At 44.0% G+C, this 25,723-nt stretch overlaps 2 protein-coding genes across 6 annotated transcripts in view; both read left to right on the plus strand.

Annotated features, from left to right (window-relative positions):
• Positions 1-1,362: 1,362 nt before the first annotated feature.
• klhl26 (kelch-like family member 26) lies at positions 1,363-10,974 on the plus strand. 3 transcript variants are annotated; one of them, XM_048975814.1, is made up of 3 exons: positions 1,363-1,485; positions 5,970-6,152; positions 6,299-10,974. In XM_048975814.1, the coding sequence occupies exons 1-3, from the start codon at positions 1,436-1,438 to the stop codon at positions 7,878-7,880; spliced, it is 1,815 nt and encodes a 604-aa protein (XP_048831771.1). In that variant the 5' UTR covers positions 1,363-1,435; the 3' UTR covers positions 7,881-10,974. The 3 variants fall into 3 exon arrangements, with proteins under 3 accessions (XP_048831771.1, XP_048831772.1, XP_048831773.1); XM_048975816.1 differs by lacking the exon at positions 1,363-1,485 and adding an exon at positions 1,492-1,968; XM_048975815.1 differs by lacking the exon at positions 5,970-6,152 and having other exon boundaries at positions 1,400-1,485.
• Positions 10,975-12,715: 1,741 nt separating this feature from the next.
• crtc1a (CREB regulated transcription coactivator 1a) overlaps positions 12,716-25,723 on the plus strand; it is a 36,077-nt gene continuing 23,069 nt past the window's right edge. For 2 of the 3 annotated variants that reach the window (XM_048975808.1, XM_048975809.1), the window contains exons 1-3: positions 12,716-13,308; positions 23,550-23,666; positions 24,285-24,422. In XM_048975808.1, coding sequence (XP_048831765.1) covers positions 13,183-13,308; positions 23,550-23,666; positions 24,285-24,422 — 381 coding nt within the window. In that variant the 5' untranslated portion in view covers positions 12,716-13,182. The remainder of the gene's footprint in view (positions 13,309-23,549; positions 23,667-24,284; positions 24,423-25,723) is intronic. The other variant, XM_048975810.1, reaches the window with a different exon arrangement.

The following is a 25,723-nucleotide window of genomic DNA, read 5'->3' on the forward strand; positions in this document are numbered from 1 at the left end:
ATCAGCCATTCCACTGTCCGGAAAATAATTTACAAGTGAAGAACATTTAAAAAGCCAGCATGGCCTGGGCAGGCTGTCCTAGCAAGTTCAGCCCAAGAGCAGATGGCAAGATGCTGAAAGAAGTCTCCAAAAATTCTAAAATGTCATCACGGGTCATACAGGAAGCTTTTGCCGCAGTTTATCTCAAGGTACAGGCCTCTACCATCAGAAAGAGACGCACAAGTTTGATTTACATGGGAGCTGTGCAAGGAGGAAACCTCTGCTGTGAAAAAAACATCTGGGCAGCACTGAAGTTTGCCAGAGACCCACCTAGACAAAGACTGGGACTTTTGGAACAACGTGCTTTGGACAGATGAATCGGAAATCGAATTATTTGGGTGGAGTAACAGAGGACATGTTTGACATAAACCAAAGACTCTTTTGAGCAAAAAACCTCATACCAACTGTGAAGCATCGGGGTAGACATGTTATGGTTTGGGGCTGCTTTGCTGCAGCAGACCCTGGTCAGCTCACCATCATATAATCCACTATGAATTCTTCATCATATCAAAGGCTGTTTTAGGACAATTTGAAAACATCTGTCCAGAAGTTGAAGCTGAAGTGGGGGTGGACCATGCAAATGACAATGACACAAAACGTTCCAGTAGATCTACCAAGGAATGGCTTACAAGAAAGAAATGGGGAGTTCTGGAATGGTCAAGTCAAAGCCCGGATCTGAATCCTACTGAGATGCTGTGGGGTGATTTGAAGTGGAAGTGCATGCATGACACCCTTCAAACATCACACAGCTTAAGGAATTCTGCATTGGAGAGCGGGGAAAACTCTCTGCCAGCTGATGTCAGAGATTGATAGATGGTTATAGGAAATGTGTCATTGAGGTTATTTCAGCCAAAGGGGTAAATACTAGCTATTAGGGCACAGGGTGCCCTAACTTTTTCCTCGGTAGGAATTGGCGTCTTGGTTAATTTCCTTTGTTAAATAAGTGAATTTGTTTCTTGTTTTTGCATAGATAATGGAATTTTGCATCACCTTTATCTACAGATATAATTTGAAAAAAGATTTAATATTGATATTTTTAACAAAGAATTAAATATTTAATGAGGTGTCCTAATTTTTTCACATTACTGTATCTAGCAATCTGTTTGTTTATTTTTTCGTCACCGTGATCATAAATATTAGCGAACTATTTTAACGCGAGATTAATTCTCATGCATTTTCCTGTTTGTCAAGGGCATATAGCCTGTAATATATTAAGAGTTTAAGAGGAGCTACATAATCCCACTGCAATCTCTTTACAGTCTAGCCATGAACTTCATGCTGTTTTAAATTGCCACAACCTTTTCCGCGATGGGGCAGAAATAATTGATGGAGTGTGAGGTGCGGTACTTTGTGGAAATGATAGGGCGGCGCGGCGAGCGCGCGGCTGTGCGCGAAGATGGCGGAGTCCGGTGGCGCGAGGTTCTCCTCGGAGCGCTCGCAGAGCAGGTGAGCGCTGCAGCCGGGCCCACAGAGCTATCTTTGGTGGAAATGCTATTTAAAAACAAAACGATATGGCTTACAGGGGTAACCAGGCAAGTGTACGTGGCAACAAATAAGCTGGTTAAACGAGAATAGGCAGATGAGGCTTTATCTTACAGACGGGAGATCGCCATGCGCGAGCTATGTCGGAAAATAAAAGGGCACCTTGGTTTTTTATTTACAGAAGTAAAGAAACTGTCTTTTTGTAACACCGGATACGTGTAATGGTTAGCAGCGTGCGTGCTGAATACGTCGCAGGGTCCCCAGCTTTTTGCCGTACAATTAAAATGGCTGTTGTAGCATCACGTCATTATTTCCCGCAGATAAAGGTTGAAGTGCGCAACACGTTAAACGATATCGACCACTTAAAAAGTACAGCGCAGGGCACCAAAATAGACGTACAGCTCACTAAAGGCTCATTTGTTCCTGTCTTGACTGAACGTGCTTGCGGTAAGCCGAAAGTAGTCTTTATTTTAGACTTAAGCGTTGTAATTTGATGTATATTAAGATTTGGTGGGTCAGTTTAAATTTAGTCGACTCAGGCTTTTTGTGAAACTGGCACTGAACCGCAGTTAAAAGAAAATGGTCTTTCTGGCTTGTGGTTGAAGTATGCATGTCGATAGTAGGTTAATTGGGGTTTAACTTTAAAACCCTGTGGCCGCGTGCATGTTAACGTTTCTATCACGCCCTCTAGAGGACTCAGTGTTCGTAAGAGAATTAACACTCTACACCCTCCGCAAGCCATACACTGTAAATATAACACCATCCATTGTCCATACATCCATCCATTCTTCTATCCAGGCATGAAGGCCAGCAAAGGGGCTAGTGCATGGTGCAGAGCTGGGTTTGAATCCTGCCCCTGCCCTGTGTGTGTGGAGTTTGCATGTTCTCCCTGCGTACCACCATGTTCTCCTGTTTCCTCTTAAAGTCCAGAGTTGGCCAGTTAGGTGAATTTACATCTTTACTTTGTCCTTAGTGGGTGAATTTTTTGCGTGTCTGTATCCTGCAATGAACAGGCATCCTGCGTTGCCTGGTCTGGGCCTCACGCCCTCCTTGAACCCATATATACAGTAGGTAGCCAATACAAAATGTGGTGTAACGTTATCTCCTTATAATCCATGTTGTGTGTGCTTCCTTGTAGTGAATATACAGAATTTGAAGCTTTTGGTAAAATACTCCACGGATCTTTACATGACAGTGGCAGGTGATGTAACCTGATAGAAAACATTGTTTATATATTGAATATTAATATATGCAGATGTAGCATGAAGATGAAGACAGAAGATGGTTAAATTGCATGATCCTTGGCAAACTTCGTTGAATTTCACATGCATAATAAAAATGTTAGTCTTTATTTTACTGCTTAGTGACACATCTGGTCTATTATATCATCATTTTAGTAAGTTGTACTGATTAGAACATCTACTCAGCCAAATTTACTTATGTTTTTGTCATAATGTGTTACTCTAATAATTATATTCCATTTCCAGGTGAATTAATCTTACCAATAAAAATTCTTTTCCGCAATAGAAAGGATGTCACTGATCCAATGCTTGTTGCTTTCAGTGTCATATTTATGTTTCTCTTATTTAATAAAAAATATTTACAAAGGTTGTTCTGATCCCAGCTGCTTTGGAATAAGGATTGTGAAATAATTCAACTTTCAAATCTAAACATATACACTCCCCTTCAGTTATCTATGGTGTCTTATTTAGTATATTTATTACACACTTTGCTGTCCTAATACATGCATGATGTGGTCTTTGGAAAATCTAAATAGTGAAATATTGTATTAGTGTTATTCAGATGTAACAATTGATTTATTGCAAAATAGGGCTGCACGATATTACACCGTGATATAATTGCGATATTCGTGCATGCACAATAGTAATCAGGGCCCGGTTTCCCGATAACGTGACTCTTAGCGTCTTATGAAGACTCTAAAGATGCATGTTACGAAAAGTATTTGTTCTCCTACACGTTTCCCAAACACTTTCTTAAGAGATTGCTCAAGGGAGAGCTTCTTAAGTGCGACCTTAATAGGCACCGGAACACCTGATTGGTTGCTATCGATTGCTTGAGAATTGATCATTTCTTCCATGCAGAGAAAGTGGTGTTCTTTAGAAGTGCGATACTACAGGAATCCTGCAAAATATAGCATTAGTCAGAACTGGGCAGAACCTAAAAATAAAATACAAAAAGTAACCGAATCATCTAACGGTAAATATGATTTTCGCCGACTAGCTGCACGAACCCTCCTCTCTATAGTATCATCAGTTTATTTGTTCTATAAAACACCTGCATGCACCAATACGTCTGCTTGTCATTGATTAAGGGACGAGCAATGGCCCAAGAGCCAAAAGAAAAGCCATTATTGCGTTACTGTCTTAACATAAAAGAATGTCCAATTTGCTTCAGTATTGACTAAGAATTATTTCAGGCTGCTTTTGGGGGGAAATATAATACACAAATATGTAAACGAACCTGCAGTCGACTTTTATCAACCTCATGAACTAAAATTTTTGATACACTGATATGCCGATGATATACAGAGTTGTGTGCATTCCATGGCCATCGGAAATTGGGGGAATGCATGCACTCCAAATCGCCAGAACCCCCTTCTCTTCCTTCCCTATTAATAAATACATGCATAATTAGCAGCGTTTTCCATATCTTTCATTATGAATCTGCGCGTTACTGAGGTCAATTCACTGGGCATACAGAGCGCAGGGACAAAACCTAATGATGATCGTAATCGTGTGTCAGACAAAATCATTTTATCATATGGATCAGTTATTTTTTAGATAAAAGCTTTTCTATATCATTTTTTAGATCAAGGTTTTAGATGACGGTGTAAAAATGTGCCTGGATGCTGAGTTCTTGGTGTGGTAGGACTGGGTATCGGCGTTGAATCCGTGTATCGTTTCTTCTTTGGATTTTCGGTTTCAAAACCAAATGGGAAAAAACCAAAAATAGCTGCGTTTTTTGGCTTTTCCGTTGTGAACTTGGAACAAGATGCGGGAAAAGAAAAAGAAACAGGCTTCATGTTTTGTCTTTCTGTTTTAAAACAGCTGGGAAAACTGTAAAATCGCGTCTTTTGTTTCGGTTTTGTGATAATTATGGTAAGTCCATTAATGCCAGACATGTAACATATAACAGAATATAAACATTACTTTAATATTATAGTGTTTACAGTACCAGTCATAAGTTTGGAAGCACCTACCTATGGAAAGGTTCATTTGTGCTATTCCCTTCATTTTAGGATAATTCTATAGACATTAAAACTATACAATAACATCCCTACTGAAATACATCTGTACAGAGCAGCATAGCTGGTTCCCAGCACGGCCAGTATAAAGCGTGCTGCTTATACAGCATGTTCTGTGTTTTGGTGCTGGTGGACCTTCATCATTGATGAAATATTGCTCGTGGACCAGCCTCATGTGAAGGTGGACCAGCATGGCTCTTCTGGTCCACCAGCTACACCTTTTTTGCATACCAGACAGCTGCAGTCATTTGAATGACATTGAACATTTGCAAGATTCATCTTGGCAGTGTTTCACGGAAATGATCTGACTTTGCTCCCTTCTGAGGAAATCTCACGTTACTGAGCCGTCATCAGTCAGAGGCAGGGCTGGATGAGAAGCTGTGGCCTGCTATGTCTCTGTCTGCAGCTTGGTTTGGGAGAGCTTGTGAGGGAAGACCCTTGAATGCTTGTGGGCATACAGTTATAGATAAATTTTTTCTCTATGATCGATTGTTGCACATCGTTCCCCAATGTGTTACCTATTAGTTGCATATATTACGTATTTGTTAGTCGGGCGTCAGCTTCTGCCCTACTTTTCATTTCTTGTATTGTCTTGCACTGTATTGTCTCATGTTGCACTGCTGTTGCCCCCCCTCCCCCATGCACCTGTTCCTAACCCTGCAACTGTGGCATAAGAATTTCACTCTGCTCCTCAAGACGTATGTGACAATAAAACTTGATAGCTAGAAAAGATATGTCAAAAATGCCCTCTAGGATTGTCCTGTTAGTCCTCAGGTTAATTGTTGTTCCGGTAATGATAGTTAATGCTCTGCAAAGTTCAGACTCTGCTGTATAAGGTGAAGAGGAACTCAAGAGCATAGCCAAATTGCTGATTGAACGGCCATTTTTATGCGAATTACTAACGAGTGCCTCCTGGCATAAATCGTGTGAATTATTTAGGAGAACAGGAAGTAAGCAAAATGGCACTGATGGATCTGCTGGGAACCTGACTGCGGAGAAAGGGAAGTTTAGTGTGGAAGGGCTGGGAATGGCCAGGACAGGCTGAGCGGGGCCAGGAAGGGCCGTGAGGGGCTGGGGCTGGGAAGGGAGGCCTAGTTTATTTTCAGATAAAGGACAGCAGAGCTGTGACGACCAACCACTGCTGCTAGCTTCTCCTAAGACATTGTTCCTCTTTCTTTTGCAGCACTGCTAACAAAAACAGCACCCTGCGCTGCACATTCTCTGCCCCCAGCCACAGCGCCACCTTGCTGCAGGGTCTGTCTTTGCTCCGTGCTCAGGGCCAACTGCTGGACGTGGTCCTCTCCATAAACGAGGAGCGCTTCCAGGTGCATAAGGCGGTCCTTGCTTCGTGCAGTGACTACTTCAGGTGAAGCAAGCTTGGGGTGGGGCTTGTGGATGGGCATTTGGAGGGAGCGGGGGTGGAGATGCTAAAACAGGAAGCGAAAGAGACTCATTCAGGTAGAATGTAAGGGAAACCTGATCTTATGAAGTCATTCTCTTCCTGCCTTGCAGGGCCATGTTCACTGGAGGGATGCGGGAGGCCAGTCAGGACACCATCGAGCTGAAAGGGCTGTCCGCTCGTGGGCTGAAGCATATTATCGACTTTGCGTACAGTTCTGAGGTCACTCTGGACCTGGACTGCATCCAGGACGTGCTGGGAGCAGCCGTCTTCCTACAGATGGTTCCTGTGGTAGAGCTCTGTGAGGAATTCCTCAAGTCGGCCATGAGCGTGGAGACCTGCTTGAACATCGGCCAGATGGCCACAGCCTTCAGCCTGTCCTCGCTAAAGGAGTCAGTGGACGGCTTCACCTTCCGCCACTTCCTGCAGATCGCCGAGGAGGACGACTTCCTGCATATCCCTGTCGAGCGGCTCGTCTTCTTCCTGCAGAGCAACAAGTTGCGCAACTGCAGTGAGATCGACCTGTTCCGCGCTGCCATCCGCTGGCTGCGGCACGACGAGGCGCGGCGCGCGCAGGCGGGCGTCGTGCTCTGCCATGTGCGTTTCCCGCTCATGCGCTCGCCCGAACTGGTGGACAGCGTGCAGACGGAGGACATTATGGTGGAGGACGTACAGTGCCGGCAGTTCCTCCTGGAAGCTTTCAATTACCAGATCCTCCCCTTCAGGCAGCACGACATGCAGTCGCCCCGCACGGCCATCCGCTCTGACGTGGTTTCGCTCGCCGCCTTCGGCGGGACGCCCTACACGGACAACGACCGCGTGGTGAGCAGCAAAGTGCACTACCTCCCCGACTGCACCGCACGCCAGTTCCGGGAGCTTGCCGAGATGGAGGTGGCCTGCAGCCATGCCTGTGTTGCCGTGCTTGACAACTTTGTGTACGTGGTGGGCGGCCAGCACCTGCAGTACCGCAGCGGCGAGGGCGCCGTAGATGCCAGCTTCCGCTATGACCCGCACCTCAGCCAGTGGCTGCGCATCCAGCCCATGCAGGAGAGCCGTATTCAGTTCCAGCTTAGCGTGTTGCAGGGAAAGCTCTATGCCACTGGGGGGCGCAATCGCTCCGGCAGCTTGTCCTCTGTGGAGTACTACTGCCCGAAGACGAACGAGTGGACCTATGTGGACCCGCTGAAGCGCAGGATCTGGGGACATGCGGGAGCCACCTGCGAAGACAAGCTGTACATCTCAGGAGGCTATGGAGTCTCCGTCGAGGACAAGAAGACCACACACTGTTACGATCCCAGCACTGACCAATGGGAGTTCAGGTGCCCTATGAACGAGCCGCGAGTTCTGCACGCCATGGTGATGGCTAGGGGCCGTCTCTACGCCCTCGGGGGCCGCATGGACCACGTGGACCGCTGCTTCGACGTTCTGGCTGTGGAGTACTACATCCCGGACTCGGACCAGTGGACCACTGTAAGCCCGATGCGAGCCGGCCAGTCAGAGGCTGGCTGCTGCCTTCTGGATGGAAAAATCTACGTCGTGGGCGGCTACAACTGGCACCTGAATAATGTCACCAGCATCGTGCAGGTTTACAACGCTGACACAGATGAATGGGAGCGTGATTTGCATTTCCCAGAGTCCTTCGCTGGAATCGCCTGTGTCCCCGTCATACTTCCGCAGAGTGCGACCCAGAGGTGACCTGCGGGCTGAACCTGACACCCACTGCATCTCTGCAGGACTCAAACTGGCAGCTTTTGCTTCGTTTGACTGAGCCGCCATAGAGAGGAAAGAAACAATTCAAACAAGGGTTAGAATGATGAAGTGCATCCTTGGTATGGATAGAGCTTGTAATGAAAAACGTATCTGTGTTTTAAACAAGCAAAGAAGTAAATGTTCTGCTTGTACTAAGCAGCATGGTGGGCGAAGTTCTCAGTTCAGTGTTTTGATTAATATTAACCTCAGAATAATGTCCATTTGAAAGTTTGTGCATTTACTACCAGCTTGAGGTTATCCCAGTTAATGTGGGCCTGGCTACTCGCATTAAAAATATCACCAGTCAGTATTTAATGAGTGACCTCAATGGCTAGATGCTGGACAGAGCATCTGAGCTCCGTAAATATGTCGGTTAATGTCAATCATCACGACATCCTGCTAAATCTCTGGGAGGGAGTCACGCCATCACCCAGCCTCGTCACGCATCACTTGCAGGAGAGACGCTGGCTGGACAGTGGGTCGATTCTGAGTCGGCTGCTTGGGGATCCGTTCAGTGGCGAAACGGCCTGTGTTGAAAGATCCGCCACGCAGCCGTGCTGCTCCTTTGTCACCAAGCACAAATGTAAGCACGCACCTCCTGGACATTTTCCTTGGTGTTACACTCTGATGGCCATGTGTGCCCACTTATACACACGTGCAGTGGGGTTTTTTTTCCTTATACCCACAGTGACAAGTGCACTAAGTAATGATGGACACCACTGTGTTTGTGATTCCAGCAGCTATTGCTTCAACACGGAGAGCAACCCCAAACTCTGCTGTTAAAGGTGGTTTCCCCCTGTATAATTCCGTAATTTATTCTTCATATACTTTTGAGGTCTCTCTAAGAAAGGTTGCAGTTTCCTGGGGTAGATGTGCAGAGAGATGCAGGCACTGGTCCGATACACGCATGTCACACAGTGCCTCGTGGTTAGACCTCCGAGTGTAAAGCTGCTCAAGGTTACCTCTCTCTGTACATCGTCAATGGTGCATGTGTGTGTAACAGCTACTTATGCACCAACACACAAACATGCACAGTTACAGGTGAGGGATTAGTTCATTTTTAATTAGTAAAAGGATGTAAGCACATGTACACAGGCAGGGGGTGACTCATGCGGGGTCCCGCCTTGGATAATCAGCAGCACACTGGATGGATGGATAGATAGATGGATGATGTGCGCACACTGTACAGTGAGGTCATTCCAGCATCCAGTTATCATGCTTCAGTTTCCATCCCACAAACACGCCTCCAGCACAGCTGCTCATGTTGATGCCGACTGGCTTTGTTTGTGAAATAAACTGTTAAAAATGGCGACGCGGAGGAAATGCTGATCCTTGGACACCGCTCCTTCCTAAAAGGAAATGCTGATCCTTGGACACTGCTCCTTCCTAAAAGGAAATGCTGATCCTTGGACACTGCTCCTTCCTAAAAGGAAATGCTGGTCCTTGGACATTGCTCGTTGTGTCGGCTCTATGAATAGTAATGCAGCTTCATTAGGCTGTTGGTAGCATTTGTAAGTATAAGCGATGCTCAGCAGTTTGTCTGGAAGCATTGCTGTCATTGACTTGGCAAGTTAAACTCTGTTGTTTCCAGCAGGTGCTATATATACTGATAAAATTAGACCAGCCTGTGTTAAAATTGCACAGAAAATTGGCGTAGATGCAGATATTCGATTGATGGGTAGTTTCCACATTAACGCTGTAGTGTAATAGGTCATGAGCCCTCCATTTGCAGTTCTAACTTCACAGTTTTTGGATCTGCTCCAAATTCAGTGCTTCCAAGCGGCATGATCCTGTATTTTCCTTCCTATGCTGGATTGTCCTCTGTCCAGGTGGGAGCTGTAGCATTTCTGCTTTCAGTGTTAGGACTCCAGAACCAGGGAGGGATCATTACTGTCCCTCTATTATAAAGAGGAAAAAAAACATCTGCATTAAATATATAAAGACATTTTCTTACAGCGACTCCCGCGTTTGCTGGGCGTACAGACTGATCTGCTGTTTCATTTTACCAGTGTTTTTTTGCTGCGGTGCACTTACTCCTTGAATGACTCGTATTTCTGTGTGTTTTCCGCTCTGCACTTTCTCTTCACGCTGTCGGGCAGACCACAGCCTACTCTTCAGGATCTCTACCTCCAGCATCGCAGGAACCATACATGTGCACTTTCCTTCCTCTGTCATTTCTCTAAAAAAAACTGTCACAAGATGTAACTGTGATAAAATGCTGAATGTACCTTTCTTAGCATTATTTTCTTGCATCATGTGCAACAATAGCAACAACTATTTGCTTTGTGAATGTGGTTTTAATTAAGTCCAAAATGGATCATGTGAGATTTCGTTTTTTTGAATGATGACAATTTCTCTTTTGAAGAGATTTATTAATGTGCGCTGTGAATTGTTTGCAAAAATGAAGGAAATCTTGTGCTGGATTTGTTTATGTTATTATGTCTTAATTATGTTGGTAACAGTGCAGTTAGGCACTTGTAAGCTCTCAGAGCACATTCTAAAGAGCTACAAAAAGATTATGCAGAGAGTACGCAACAAAATGATGAATTATACTTTCCCTATTTCAGTCCCCTCTAGGAATGTTCTCTGGATTATTTCTCTCTCTCTCACACACACAGTTCTAATATATATATACAGTGTTGTACTTTTTGCATGCTATGTTTTCCAGTCTACAATAACCAGATAAGTGTTTTTGTTTACTAAGATGCCTCAAAACAGAAAGAATGTCTTCACCATTAACCAAAAGCTTGTGTGCTTTATCTTATCCTTTTGTCTTTTTAATTGGTTAATTGTGCTTCCTTTACAGTTTGCAGTTAAAATAACTTGTGGTCTGAAACCTGCAGACTGAGTGAACCAGAATGATCTGTTTATTTTGGAATGATATCAGATCTCATTTAGGGTTGATTGTCTGGTTTTGGCAAAAAAAATCCTACTTGTCATTCAAACTGATTCATGTTTAATTGTTTTTTTAAATGAAATGCATGGATATATCGGTCACAAAATATATGAATTATATCAATAAATGCAAATAGTCAATGGATAGCACTGATAAAAGTGTTTCATATTTTGCGTTACATTGATAGTTTATACAAGAAAATGAACAGGCAACATAATGGTTTCAGAATCTAAGTATGTTTAATGTTTCATTCCAGCTTCTTTTAAAGTAGATTTGGTTTGTGGGGCTGGCAGATCCAAAATGGTTTGTATTTTATTTTTCGCTGCGTAGCCATCAGATTTAAACGTGATGACATACCAGATGATGACATCATGAAATGTATTTGTGCTTCGGTATCCGGATGGTTCAATAGTGTATGACCTGTATGCAGGCGATGTGCTTCAAACGTGTGAGTCTTCATTCCTAATAATAAGGGCTTTTTTTCATTTTTCCAAAATGATACAGGCTGATAGCCTGGCAACCATCACATCTGAGCTGTTTGATTGATCTATTTCCTGGGCTGGCCAGTAACCTTTCATAGTGCTTTCTTGAGTAATGACGGCTCAAAGGTGTGTGTCAGTTGTGGGTTTGGTTGTTGTTCTTCGGGGATGTCAATCGTGACATGAAATGGGGATTACCCTACATGGAGAACAATAACGAGGACTAGTTTTCGGTTAAATATCACTTGTTTTTTCTCCACTTGGTTAAACTTTGGTGTAACTTTGTTTCAGAAAAAAGGCCAAAGCATTTCTAACATGAGGCTTTTCCCAAGAAGGAGGATGTACTGTATGTACGCTGCGGGCGAACTCCTTAACGAACATCTACGCATATTAAATGCACATAATTTATAATGACTGCATGTATGATTGACTTAACTGACCATTGATGTTAAAATTAGCACATTCAAAGGCGAGCCTGCATCAAGCTGAGAGAAAGAGAAAAGATGTTCTTTTGACAAGATGACAGCAGAACCATCTTGTCTATTTTCAAACTTAACTACAGTGGTTTACGCCCGATTTGCCATGTTACAAATCTGAATGTTATTGCAGCTGTACTCATATGTCCTAGCCACGAGATACGTAGCTTAATTTTCTCCATCTTATAGCCCTGAGCGCGTCCATGTGTGATATTTTTTCTGTAGATACGCTGCTGCATCGCAGTTATGTCTTATGCTTAAATGGTTACCGTGGTTACTCTGCAGACAAGTCTTTTTGTGAGCAGATCATTAGGCGAATGAAATCATATGTTTTGTCATATTTTAAATGCTTTATCTCACGGCTGTCAAGGCTAAATCATATATTGCTTCTTTTTACTTTGGCAGAACATGTATTGAATATACAGTAGACAGATGACGCCTTTCATAGGAATAAACTTTAAGGCAATTTGCGGGCCGCAGTTGTACGGCGATGTTAATATAGGCCTCGTGATAAAGGGGAGCCTTTCTGTGGTGTCACCGAAAACGGGCTAAATAACTGTAAAATGTCACTAATATCGAAAGTTCAAGTTTAGACAAAAGATGTCAATGGCATTTATTTTCGATAAAATCCACCCTTCCCAAATACTAACCGCGTAACCCATGATAAATGGAAAATTGTATATAATTCAAGTTTAAGAGATACCTCTCTGCTTTAGTAAGGAACATAAAGTGGCGGCTGGTTTATGTCGTTTGTAGTTAAATGTATCTTGATAAGAATTCGTTTAACACACAAATATGTAAATTAAAATAATTTCTGTATAAAATTCGAAAGAAAATTACAATAAATCCACACACCACTCTAAAATACGATTGTTAGATAGATGGATTAATGTAAAAAAAAAAAAAAACCTAGATGAAACCAGACTCAAGGTTTTGTGTCTTTTCAGACGTACGCCTACTCTTCAATTTTATGTTTTTTTTTATGGTGAAGGCGTGAGTAATATTCACTATATTGCTCAGCAGGGAAGTCCAATGGTTAAAAGTGCTCAAATGTACAAGATTTGACAAGTCATAACAGTACTGTACTACAGTACCTGCCTTGAACAGCTCTTGCCATTGTTCTGCACGGTAGCTCACCACTAACCATAGAATATTCTGCAGCGATCGTCTATTGCGTTTAAAATAAAGACATCACAGCATGCATAAAGCTACTGGTTGCACTAGCCGCTTTATTTCTGCGCTTTTTCACTTGGGCTCCAACATAACAAGCAGGTCCACGCTTTTTCCGAAGCGATCCCAGTGTGCGTAGCAAGTGACGAAGCCCTATCGCAGCGACGTCGGCACGCCACATCCTGCCAAGGGAAAGAGGGAAAAAAGGAGGAGGAGAACAGCGGAAGATGGCGACCTCAAACAATCCGCGGAAATTCAGCGAGAAGATCGCTTTGCATAACCAGAAGCAGGCCGAGGAGACGGCGGCCTTCGAGGAGGTGATGAAGGACCTGAGCATCACCCGGGCGGCACGGGTAAGGGCCGCCGCGCCGTCCGTCCGCCAGTCCGCCCGCCCGCTGCTCCACATACGACTCCATATGCAGCCGTAGCTATGCATGCAAATTGCAGCAGGCGCCGTTTGCACGATGACAGACGGACGCATTAGCGGTGCTTCCTCGGCTGGGATGTAAACAGTGACGATCGCCGCCGGTCCTCCCCGGTTATTGACGCCGCCGCCTGCGGCAAGCGCCGTGCATGGGAGCGGCGAGCGACCGTGACCGCAGGGGCGGCCGCCTTCGGCTCCTCTTCGACGCTCATGTGCGGTTCTGCTGTCCGGATCGCTAGCTGCGGTAGCCGGGAGTAGCTGGCGGAGTTGCCGCGGTTTTTCCGCCTGCTGTTTTTGTGTCTGGGCTGATAGGGATGGCGGCCGCTTTCTGCGTGCGGGAACCTTTATTTAAAAACGATTTATATTGTCAGACATGGCATTTAGGAGGAAGGGGGGCCAGGGACACTGGTGTTTACGAGTTTGCGCAGCCTCCCTGGGCGGCGAGGAGGCTGGCTGCTGCCCGGCGGAGTCACGTCTCATCGGTCACATCCTAATTAGGGCGACGCTGCTGGAAAGCTGCTCTCCCGGGGTGAGATGGAAGAGCCGCAGTTGTGCGGGGCATCGGTCGCCGATATGGCTGGGATAATGGGGCACGTTCATGGCACTGTAACAAATGCGTGTTACTATTGATCTGCCGCGTGTGTTTCGGAAGACTGTAACCCATACATGGTGGAGCGGTACTGGGAGTTGTGGGAGGTTTTCAGAGCCATGCATGACGAGCAGGTGACGGGCGTTATGCTCTTGGTCTTTATTAAATGCGTTATTTCTAATTGGTATGATCAGCCCATTGATTCGTCCTGATTGACTCCACTGAGTGACAGCAGATCTGCAGCGCTCTGTATGATCCTGCAGTCTGGGCGGCTTGGCGGAGACCCTGTGCCGGTCGGTCCCCAACTCGTTGATGGGTCTTCGGGTTTTTCGGCGGCTTACACTGAGCCAGCTGGGTGAGCTCCCTCTGGAACGGTTTCAGCAGTCGCTGGGTGTTAACCTACATGTCTGGTGATTCATTATATGCTGTGCACCTGTGCAACCCGCCATGAAAACTGCGTGCCACACGAGAACTCAGAAAGCCACTTTTACTTTTCACGGTCTCTGGTTTGAAATTTGCAAAGGTCAAATTATGGTTTATTATTGGAGCTAACATTTTTAAAACAAAACATTATCGTACTGGGAAATTTAGTTGATCTTTCGGATTAATATAATTTGATTAAGCTGAGTTTTGTGGTTCGGTAAGGAAATAAAGAAAAATTGTCAGATACCTCTGTACTGTTCTTGGTGTTGTGAACAATGAGCTGTATATTATTTAATGAGCTCTAGCAGTTTGTAATTTTATGGCAGGTGTAACATTGCCATGCATTAAAGGTAAATATGTTATATTTCTGTCATGTGGAATGTGTGAAGTGTTTGATGTTCACCACAATGGGGTTCAGTATAATACTCAGCGGCCTAATTGATTTCACTTTGACAGTTCCTAATTTAATTCATCATATGAGTAATTACTGTCATTAATTAAAACTCACATCAGGATGAAATGAAAGAGTTCATATCGAGGGTCTGTACTGTTATAAATACAGCTGACGGTATTTAAAATAGATGTCTTAATGCAGAGAACCATAATATCTATGAAATATTGAACAATTAAATCGTACCTGAACAATTAAATCGTACCTAAACAATAAAGCCATAATATTTAAATGCAAATGAGCTGCTGTCGGTTAGGAAAAGTGACAGATTTGGAAATTAATTGGAAATGCTTATAGTTTCCGGTCACATTGGATTGATTGAAAATTGGTCATGTCATAAATTGCGAACATGATTAGCTGTTAAAGTTGTTATTCTCTTCAGCTTCCTTGGTCCTGTTTTTATTAATCTCAGAACTGGATGCTACACCTATTCAGGATGTCCGTAGCGCAGGCAGACATTAATAACATGACAGAGGAGATGAACACTTTCACCTTTAAGTCTCCTAGCAAACACTAAATGAAATGACTTGTACAAAAATGGTCAAGGCGAGTTAAAAAAAAAAAAAAAAAAAAAAACTGCACTGGAAATTAAATACAATTGCAGTAGTTGTAGATTTTGATTGTTATTTTGCAAGTATGGAAAATTACACTTTGGGGATCCTGTGGCCCATTATTGGATGGATGGATGGACAGACGGACATAGTCAGTAATGAAATGCATTTTCCTGTAACTTTTCTAAGTGCTGTACGACCCCTGCAGTATTTCCTAAATTTCTTGCTTTTCTGCTTGTGACGGATTGATGAGCTTCTTATTGTATTTCAAACAAATGTTAATGATCTAAGTATTTTTTTTAATAAACTACTGTCATGAATACTGCAACATAGTTCTTTGTGAAATACTATTTTTGTCTTTGAAATAAAGGTAGAAGCCGTTTAACATTCGTCTTTTCATATGTGGAAATTCGTTTCTCAAACTGTTTTAAATCGTGGGCTTGAATATTCTGACTTCATGCCATCCATGCATCCACCCTCCACACGCGTGTCCAGGTCTCGCTGGCCGGTAGCCTGCAGCCTTTCCCAGGGAACATGGCACCTAAAGCAGGGCACACCTTGGATGGGACATCAGGCTCCACGCACACTTGCACTGTAGATGATCTAGGGGTGCCATTTAGCCCAATTTCATACATTTGGACTGTAAGAGGAAACCCGGGCAACACAGGGAGACCATGCAAACTCCACACCCAGTAGGGAGCATCTGGATTCGAACCCCCAGCATGCTGGTGCGCGGCACCTGTCCTCCCCGCTGGTCCATCGTGGACCATCTGCACACTAAGTGCTGGATCTCAGCGTGCTTTTGATACATTTCATAGAAGTGAAGCCAGAAAGCCAAGTGTTTTTCATGACTGAATGCTCCCCTGTCTTTGTAAATCCCACACACCTACCCCAAGACCATAGTGACAGGAAGCTGGCTAATAGTCTTCGTAAAAGCTTATCAGCTTTGATACTAATGGAATGAAGTCGCCGCTGTAAGTGGAAACGGTAAAATAATCACTCTGAATACTGTGGAGCTGCACATGGTGACCCATATACAAGGGACAAAAATACAACCGTTCTAATTATTTTAGAAAATATTGTTTTGGCTAGATTGCTAGCAAACGCATGGCCAACAGTATATTAAATTACTGACATGCTGATACTGTTCGTGATTAGTAAATTAATGATGTGTGTGTGTTTGTTTTGACAAAAACAGAATATTCAGGCTCATTCAGCAGCTGTGTGTAGAAGTAGGAATACTGCCCCTGGTGGCCATTTTAATTCTTGTGTGTTTATCCAGATTTCAGACTGTTTATTTTTTAATTTGGTCCAGGGTTTCCCCTGGCTGCTGTTAACCTCTGGATTGAGTGAGCCTGCTGTTAGCATGTTCTTTATAGCAGTAGTAGGCATGAGCAAAGACTCTTCTCCTGTATCTGTATTTGAGAGCATTCTCGAGCGGCTGAACTATGCGAGGCTGCCGTAGCCAGAATGAGCGACTCCAGGCTCCCGCTCTCATTCCTTTTCCACCTGGAGAGGATTTTGAGTCAGTGGGATGCTTTCATCTGCTCTGTGTCTTCCTCCAGCTCGCTTATCTACCCAGAAGGCTTCAGTACATGCCAGATAATACCTATTTATGCCTTGTATCGTGCTGTCATGGTTGAGCTGTGAAAAGCAGCCATTGTAATGGACACTTGCCTAAATCCCTTGTTTTCTTTCTACCAGAAGTAATTCACTGAGATATAACTGCATGTTATACTTCACAAGTTTTTAGAAGCAGTTCATTTAGAATCTTATTTCCACGTTGGCTGGCCAGCAGACCTTTATGCTAGGAGCGTAACGTTCTGTGTATTCGTACCGAAACCTTTCAGTTCGGTGCACATATGTGCTGAATGAATGCAGCGGATGCGGAAGCCTTGTGTGTCTCTGTGTTTCCCCCGAGTAACATTCGGAAAGCGGCAGATGAAACCGTGAAGCAGAAAGTTGTTAATGTGCATGCAGGTAGAGCTCTGGTATTTTTTTAATATACTGCAAAATAATGGATATTTATTTTGTTATGCTTTTGTATTTGTTGAGAAAACATTTGTGTTGCACAGTTCTAACATGAAGCTGGAAGCTACTAATGTGAATACAGTACAGGTCAGGTACAGTTAATTTTCTGAATATGGATATTTATTTGATTTTTATTTACTAGTGAGAATTTTTATTTTTGATTTAATTTTAAATAAATGTTAGTTTTTTTATTAGTAGGTTACAGCAGTATTGACAGAGACTTTTTTTTGAAAGACAGTCGTACTTTGTTCATAAAACCTATGTTTAGCAAAGAAAAACAGAAGCAATCTATGTTTTGCTTCTTTTGCCCCCGCTGTGCCAAAAACATACCGAGCGGTGACTTCAAAACCGGGATACGTACCGAGCGGTGACTTCAAAACCGGGTTACGTACCGAGCGGTGACTTCAAAACCGGGTTACGTACCGAGCGGTGACTTCAAAACCGGGTTACGTACCGAGCGGTGACTTCAGGAACGGGGTACGTACCGAGCGGTGACTTCAGGAACGGGTTACGTACCGAGCGGTGACTTCAGGAACGGGTTACGTACCGAGCGGTGACTTCAGGAACGGGTTACGTACCGAGCGGTGACTTCAGGAACGGGTTACGTACCGAGCGGTGACTTCAGGAACGGGTTACGTACCGAGCGGTGACTTCAGGAACGGGGTACGTACCGAGCGGTGACTTCAGGAACGGGGTACGTACCGAGCGGTGACTTCAGGAACGGGGTACGTACCGAGCGGTGACTTCAAAACCGGGATACGTACCGAGCGGTGACTTCAGGAACGGGTTACGTACCGAGCGGTGACTTCAGGAACGGGTTACGTACCGAGCGGTGACTTCAGGAACGGGTTACGTACCGAGCGGTGACTTCAGGAACGGGTTACGTACCGAGCGGTGACTTCAGGAACGGGGTACGTACCGAGCGGTGACTTCAGGAATGGTATTTTTTTGTACCGTTACACCTGCTTTATGCAGCAACAGTCCCACAATAGACATTCTTTGTATGATTGTTGCGTTTATCTCTTCTTATCTCCTAATTTCACATTTTGTATTATTTCTTGTGAACACTGTGTAGTTCAGTATCTCTTCTGTTTGTCTTTCATTATACCCGGCTTCCTGGTATCCTGGTTAGATGTGTAGCTCACATGCAGGCATCACAGTCCAGCATCTTTCTCCTCAAGCTGCACCATCAAGGTCTGTTGCTGTGTCACCCTTTAATTCCTGACCCTGTACCCTGCCTCTTAGACAGTTAGACATGGTGGAGGGGTCTTCTTCAGAAGATGCTGATTTATTTGGCTCCATCAAAATAGTGGTTCACCATGAGTTTTGTAGAAGCTTTATGTGAACATTTCTCTGTTTTTGTTTAAGGTGTTCAGGATTCAGACGACGATAGAGAAACAAAAACCCAAATATTACAAAGCACATTTTTGTTCAGCCTTAGGTTTGCTACAGATGACGTCAAAATGTTTCCATAATATTAATACAGGACTGGACATTTAAATCGAAATGTAAATCATCATAATATACCAAACTCCCCACCATATAAGCTGCGCTCTATTATTCAATGCGGACAAAGTAATTGTTCCTGCTTTTTATAGATGTGCATTAACAGCACTGTTTGTGTTTACTGGCATCACAAAATATTTGCCAGCAATATATGCCTTTAAATATCTATTGAAATCCCATTCGAAAGGAATGGCTTTAAATTTGGACGAAATGCATTATAACTCGTTACATTGTGGAACACTGAGGAGAGTGACGGTGATTCTGTGAGAACTGTTGAGGGATGGCTGCTGTTAACCAATAAGACATTAACACGGTTTAGCTGTGTCAACCTCATTGGTTGCATGGTAACAAGGGGAATTTTCATATTTTGATGCAGCTACTATTGAAAAACAATTTACTGTGTATGATCTCGCATGTGAGGGGTCTGGTCTTCAGTCGTCTCTCTAGCCGTTGGCCCCAGTTTACCTATTTGTTAGCAAGTTATTGTTGGCCAGTAATTTTTGAAGTGTTCACAGTTGGCTTTTGATTTGGCAATTTTGTCAGTCTGTGTGATGCCTGTAATTATGAACGTTAAAACAAATATCAAGCAGTAGTTTTTGGGGCTTTGCAACCACAGTTGTATAATTACATTGACGGCTATTTAGTTGTTTTAATTAAAAACATTTTGCTGCATCTAGGCCTGACTGTTTAGGCCGTTTTCCATGGCTAGATGGCTAGCCGTGTTACTCAGTGATTTTTCCTCCTGATATTTAGTTAAACTTTAATACAAAGAGTGAAACTTTTGTTCTCGTCGGCCTGATTGACGTGCTGGGGAACGGGGTTAGCACTGATTCATGTGGGGGTGGGAGCAACCGGGGGGTGGGAATGGCTGCGAAGTCGTGTATGAATGAAACGTTTTAAGAGTACTAATTTCATGCAATGTCAAGAGATTTAAGTGAAGAAGAATCACAATGATTGAAGCTGTTTTGTCGCTCAACCTTTTTGAAATTGCTTTTATGTAACTCTTGAAACTTTCTCTAAAATGTTTACCCCTAAAATCAATAGTGGTGCTTTATTATGAGCTTATTCAATTAAGGACTCTGTGTTTTACAAGAGGTCTATGCAAAGAACGCTTTATTTTAAGGCGCATGAGTGTTGGCCTGAGAGATGGAGGAAATTGTGTTTTAATTCGTTCACTTTAGCTGAGACAACCGCGCATTAGTATATTAGTGTCGGTGTGGCAGGAAATGGGATTTGAGTGTGAATTAGTAGCCATAGTAACCATATTGGTTAGCATCAAAATGTTCTTCTTATTAAAACCTTTCAAGTAAAGGTAGGGTTCAAGCATGGGCTGGACTCAGATTAAACCTTTGGGTTCCCTACAGCCATGCGCGGCCCCCTTGGGGAATGTCAGGCCAGTACCCCCCCCCCCGGCTGCCTTGGACAACCTTTGGATTGTGTTAACGAAACAACATAAATGTCAGACTTTTTGGTGGGCAGCCATATTGTTTAATATGGAATCCTGCATGCCACACTTCCTAGTGCTGTCCTGCCCAGACCTTCTTAGCGGAGATTGACCCCTCTAATAGAATTTGGTGCTGCGAATCCCCACAAGCAAAGATTTTCACTGGGCAGTGCCTGGATTTTGTGCAGAGTCTGTTACTCTAACGAGATTCATGCTGGGAAACCTTAAGCTGTTTTATTGACCTTTTGTTTTTCCCTTCCGAATGCAGCCTTGTTTGGGTGCAACTGCGTTTTCTGCAGTGAACTCGCATTTTATCTAGCTGATTTTTGCTTTATCATATCATTTTTACTTGAAGGGCAGTGAGCTTATTTTTGAATTTTAAACATTAAACAAGTAAAAAATCTTTAATGGTGGAGTTCAGGGTCTGTGGCGTCTTACATGTAACTGAATTTAAGCAATGATTTGTGTTTTAAAGTAACACTAATGAGAGAAGAGGAAGAGAAAATGTATGGATATGTTTTATTTAGAATATGAACAAGAGACACACGTATCAATGATGCAGTATCTGATATTATGGAAAAGTGCTTCATTTAAGCTCTAAAGTTGGTTTTCTGGAACTCTTGTCGGTTTTGAGGCCATGTTGCAGCCTGGATCTTGCCTCTATACACCTGCGCATGCTGCATATCTGCGTCCTGCGCTGATCTGTGGGCCCTTGCATCGGACCTTCACCAGAGGTCAGAAGCTGATGCAGCAGAGCGAGCGGTCGAGTCCTTTGTTGGTGCAGAGTTCGATTCATGAAGAAGCGCAGATACTCTGGTGCCGCTGCAAGGTCCAGTGCAGGGAGCTGAGGAGAGACAGAAGCCTGACGTTTACGTTTAACCTTCAGTCACCTCTAAGAGCTCCAGTGCCACGTGCCTGAGGTGGCTGTTTGGATGCTTCTACTGTTTGTTCGGGGTGCAAACAGCTCTGTGCCCGGCAGCCGTCCTTCGTATTGTATGTTATAGATGAAGTAGGTTTGCACTCCAGGGTGAAGTATGGAGCACATTTCCACACAAGCAGATGGGACGTCGCTGATGTTAAATCCAGAAGAACCCTGTGAGGGGGTTGTTCTGCTCTGTGTTGGACTCCTGTGTGCTGCAAGCTAACCGGCGTCTTGTGAGTAAAGCAGAGTTGCTGACAGTGTAGCAAAAACACGGGGTCTGGTCCAGCTTCAGCCTGGTCTATGCTTTACTCCTAATTTTAACACTTCTATGGAGCGTATTAGAGTAGGAATTAATAGTACATTAGAGTAGGGTCAGTAGTACTAATTAATAATTCATGAGTTTGATTGTTCAGAGTAGGAATTCCTGAGGCCGTGTGGACAGAGAGCAAAAGTCAGCTGCATCTATATGAACAAACTTTTCTAGAACTTTTGGGCCGCAGCCTTCAGCTGAGACAGATGCTGTTACCCGAACGCTCTGTGCACTGCACTGTTCACAGTGGAAGGGAATCCATTGGGGTTGTGTGACGTCCCTTCCCTGCTTCTCTTTCCTTGGGATTAATAAATGCTAAGGGTGTAACACTTCTGAAACCGTGATGGAAACGTCGATGATCTCATATCACGGTTCGGTAAGACGAAGGCCATGTCTTTAATGATGACTTGGTTGACTGTCCAGTGCGGCAGCAAGGTTTTCAGCTATTCTGATGTCAGTAGCCTGTCAGTGACTGCTCATTTAAATGGGTTTAAAAGGGTTAAGCTACCTGGCATTGTTTCTGTAATGATCTATGATCATCTCCTTGCCCGACGTCCGCTGATTTTGGGCATTAAGGAGCAGGTCAGTCGCAGTCCTACTGCAGAAATAAGCAAGCACAGTCAGAGGCCCTGAGTATCTCTTCCTTTGGTGACATTTTGCTATTGAGTAGCAAAGGTCGCATTTTATGTCAAATAAGCTCGTGGTGGAGCATTTTTACAAAGAAGGCCTGAATGAGCCTGTATTCTGTGCCCCAAATTCCTGCAGTCATTCTTCTCTGTGGTGATAACAACCAGATTTTGGGAGCATCGTAAATTGAGCCTCGCAGAGGCACCTGCCTTTGTAAGCCACTCGAGCTAAACGTCGCTGCCTGCTGTGAGATTGCGTCAGGGCGGTTCTCGTGCCAGGTGGTGGCTAGAGTTCGGTGAGTAATGGTTAAAAGGTGACATGCTGTAACTGTCCTAACACGATATGCATGTCCAGAGCATTAACAATGTTAACGTATTTATGGAGAACAATTCATTCAGCTGTGTTGATGCTACGGTCAGTGAGTAGCAACACGTTTCAATGGGGACAGGAGGGGTGCACGCTGTCCCCAGATCAGTTTCTCATCTGTCTATCTACATGTCTGTCTATCTACATGTCTGTCTATCTACATGTCTGTCTATCTACATGTCTGTCTATCTACATGTCTGTCTATCTACATGTCTGTATTTTTCCATTAAGTACTTTGGGACACTGAGAGACTATTCCCCGCCCCTTCCTCTTATTCATATTTTACAGCACAAAATTCTCTTCCATTTCCCATTGTACTGCCATTATTGTATCATTGCCTTTGCACTGGTTTTTCTTGGTTTGTTTTACACACCAGTTACGGTCACAATAAGCTGCACAACCCAACCAGAACCACCTGATCATCAAGCAGCAGAAGCGTTCTTCGCTCCCCAATAAGAGACTAGCCAGTAGCCGCACTGACATCACTTCCTGCGTCTGGTCCATTGTGGCCGTACGGAGAGAGGCCACATGGCCTGTTAGCATGCTATGCTAAGATGGGGACTGCCTCACTTCGCAGTCCAAGCAGGGCCTCCCATCTGCAGTCCTATGGGCTCCAGTTCATTTATCCAGCAAAACAAACGGTGGAGCCAATAACATCTTTTTCATGCCAAATATAAATATTAGTTGCTGTTTTCTAAGACACAGAGGGACTGTTCTGGCCACCTCCTTCTGTGTTTCAAATCTGATTAATAGGATTCTGAGGCACACAGATTACCTTTTTTTCAATCAAAGACAAATTGACCTTTTTCGTTAATGCATTTTTAACAATGGTCTGTGAAAACATACAGATGTATCTGTGAGTTTGCAGATTTCGTTTGACCACTTCTTCTTTTCTCTTGCTTTATGTTTTGCTGAGTTCTAATTCCATGTCCGTTTGTTGCTTTACACAGTTGCAGTTGCAGAAGACCCAGTATTTGCAGTTAGGGCAGAACCGTGGACAGTACTATGGAGGATCGTTGCCCAATGTTAATCAGATTGGAAACAGCAACATTGACCTACCCTTTCAGGTGACCTTTCTCCTACTTTATTAGCTTGTACCTTCGTTTTCATATCAGCAGATATCCATACTCTGGTGGACGGCTTCTGTCAGCAGTCGCCTGCTTGATGACTGTATTAAATTCCATGACCTGCTTTATGGTTCCTTGCGATTAAAAGCAGCACTTTGCATTGGAGGGGATCCTAATTCCCAAGAAGGAAAGACGATCTGATGTAACTGCAGATCCAGCCATCGGCCTCTACTGCGTCTTTAGCCTGACTGGCAGAACATTCTTTTCATTTTTAAGCTCTGCTGGTAGCCAAGCCAACAATACTTGTCCTCCACGCACAAGCCTGCGAGATTCTTGCATATAACCTTTTTTTTTAATGGATCGAAGATAAACTTTGCAAATGGAAAAAGAGCTTGCTGCCAAGCTGCCCCCCCGACCCAGTGTCATGGACACATGACAAGCAGCTTGTGTGTGTTTCCCTCCCCTCACCGATAATGTAACTATTTGTGCATCACCTGAAGCTAGATAGGAGCATCCCTGCTCCCGATTTAGGCTTCATTCCTCACTGCTCTTTCTCTCCGCTTGATGACACATGTACAGTAATGTCTCCTGTTATTTGGTTATTCTTGGCCCTAACAGACTCCATTCCAGACTTCAGGCTTGGACACGAGCCGTACCACTCGGCACCACGGCTTGGTGGATCGGGTGTACCGCGATCGCAATCGGATCACCTCGCCACACCGGCGGCCCCTGTCTGTGGACAAACACGGCCGCCAGATATCCTTTGTGACGCCTGGCTGACCCCCGTGGGTGTGTGGGGATCTCTTCTGATGTGCCTCTGTTAGCTTGTGTGCTAATGCAGCTTGTGACTAAAGCAGTGTGGAATAGAGTGTTTTTGTCGCTAAGAACACCAGTATGAGCATAGTTTTCCACAAAGAAACATGAGTAAATACCCCATATCCAGTTACATGGCTTCACTTGGAGTCCAGTTGGTCTTTGTTCTTCCATTGGTCAGCAAGTGGTGTCTGTCTGTCTGCCACTGCATGACTGTCTGTCTGTCTGCCACTGCATGACTGTCTGTCTGTCTGCCACTGCATGACTGTCTGTCTGTCTGCCACTGCATGACTGTCTGTCTGTCTGCCACTGCATGACTGTCTGCCTGTCTGCCACTGCATGACTGTCTGCCTGTCTGCCACTGCATGACTGTCTGCCTGTCTGCCACTGCATGACTGTCTGCCTGTCTGCCACTGCATGACTGTCTGCCTGTCTGCCACTGCATGACTGTCTGCCACTGCATGACTGTCTGCCACTGCATGACTGTCTGCCTGTCTGCCACTGCATGACTGTCTGCCTGTCTGCCACTGCATGACTGTCTGCCTGTCTGCCACTGCATGACTGTCAGCTATGAATTTAAATGCTTTGACCATTGAGGACCAAAGTATTTTTTGTCTTTGATACATATAGTCAAATTATCCTGTAATAAAATTGTTAACTACAATTGTGTTTTTATTTTATTGTGAACAAAATTTAAAGCAGTGAATAATGAATGAGCTACATAGTCATGCTTGTTACCCAGTAGTTTGCAGCACCTTAGTCACTGTGTTTTCAGAGTGTGATGCCATTGTCTAGAACTAAGAACAATGGTACCGTTTAAAGCTTAAATGGGCCCCTTGCTCCCATTACTGTCACCGCTTAGTTTTATCTAACATTATTTTAATATAGCATGAAACACACAGCAAACACCAGACATTGCCTGTTTGACCAAGCAAGATATTGGTCAAGATATTGGAAGTGTCTTTATCAGAAATGGTGGTTTTATGTCATGTAATGTTAATTTGTTCTGAAAGTAGAGTTTTGGTATTTAAAATGCAGCTGATCTCGATTAAAATGCAACGTAGGTGTTTAGCTTGCATAAAGAGTTATTTATTTAATGGTGCTTTAATGGCAATGATGCGGAATGAAATCACCCATTTAATGTTTAATGTTGGATTTTTTTAATGAATATAAACACAGATGCAGTGGTTTGGATCATATTGTCATGCTTGTATTGTGCAAGGCAGGCTGGTTGTATGTTGGAA

Source organism: Brienomyrus brachyistius, chromosome 15 (assembly GCF_023856365.1).
Source record: "Brienomyrus brachyistius isolate T26 chromosome 15, BBRACH_0.4, whole genome shotgun sequence".
Classification (NCBI taxonomy): domain Eukaryota; kingdom Metazoa; phylum Chordata; class Actinopteri; order Osteoglossiformes; family Mormyridae; genus Brienomyrus; species Brienomyrus brachyistius.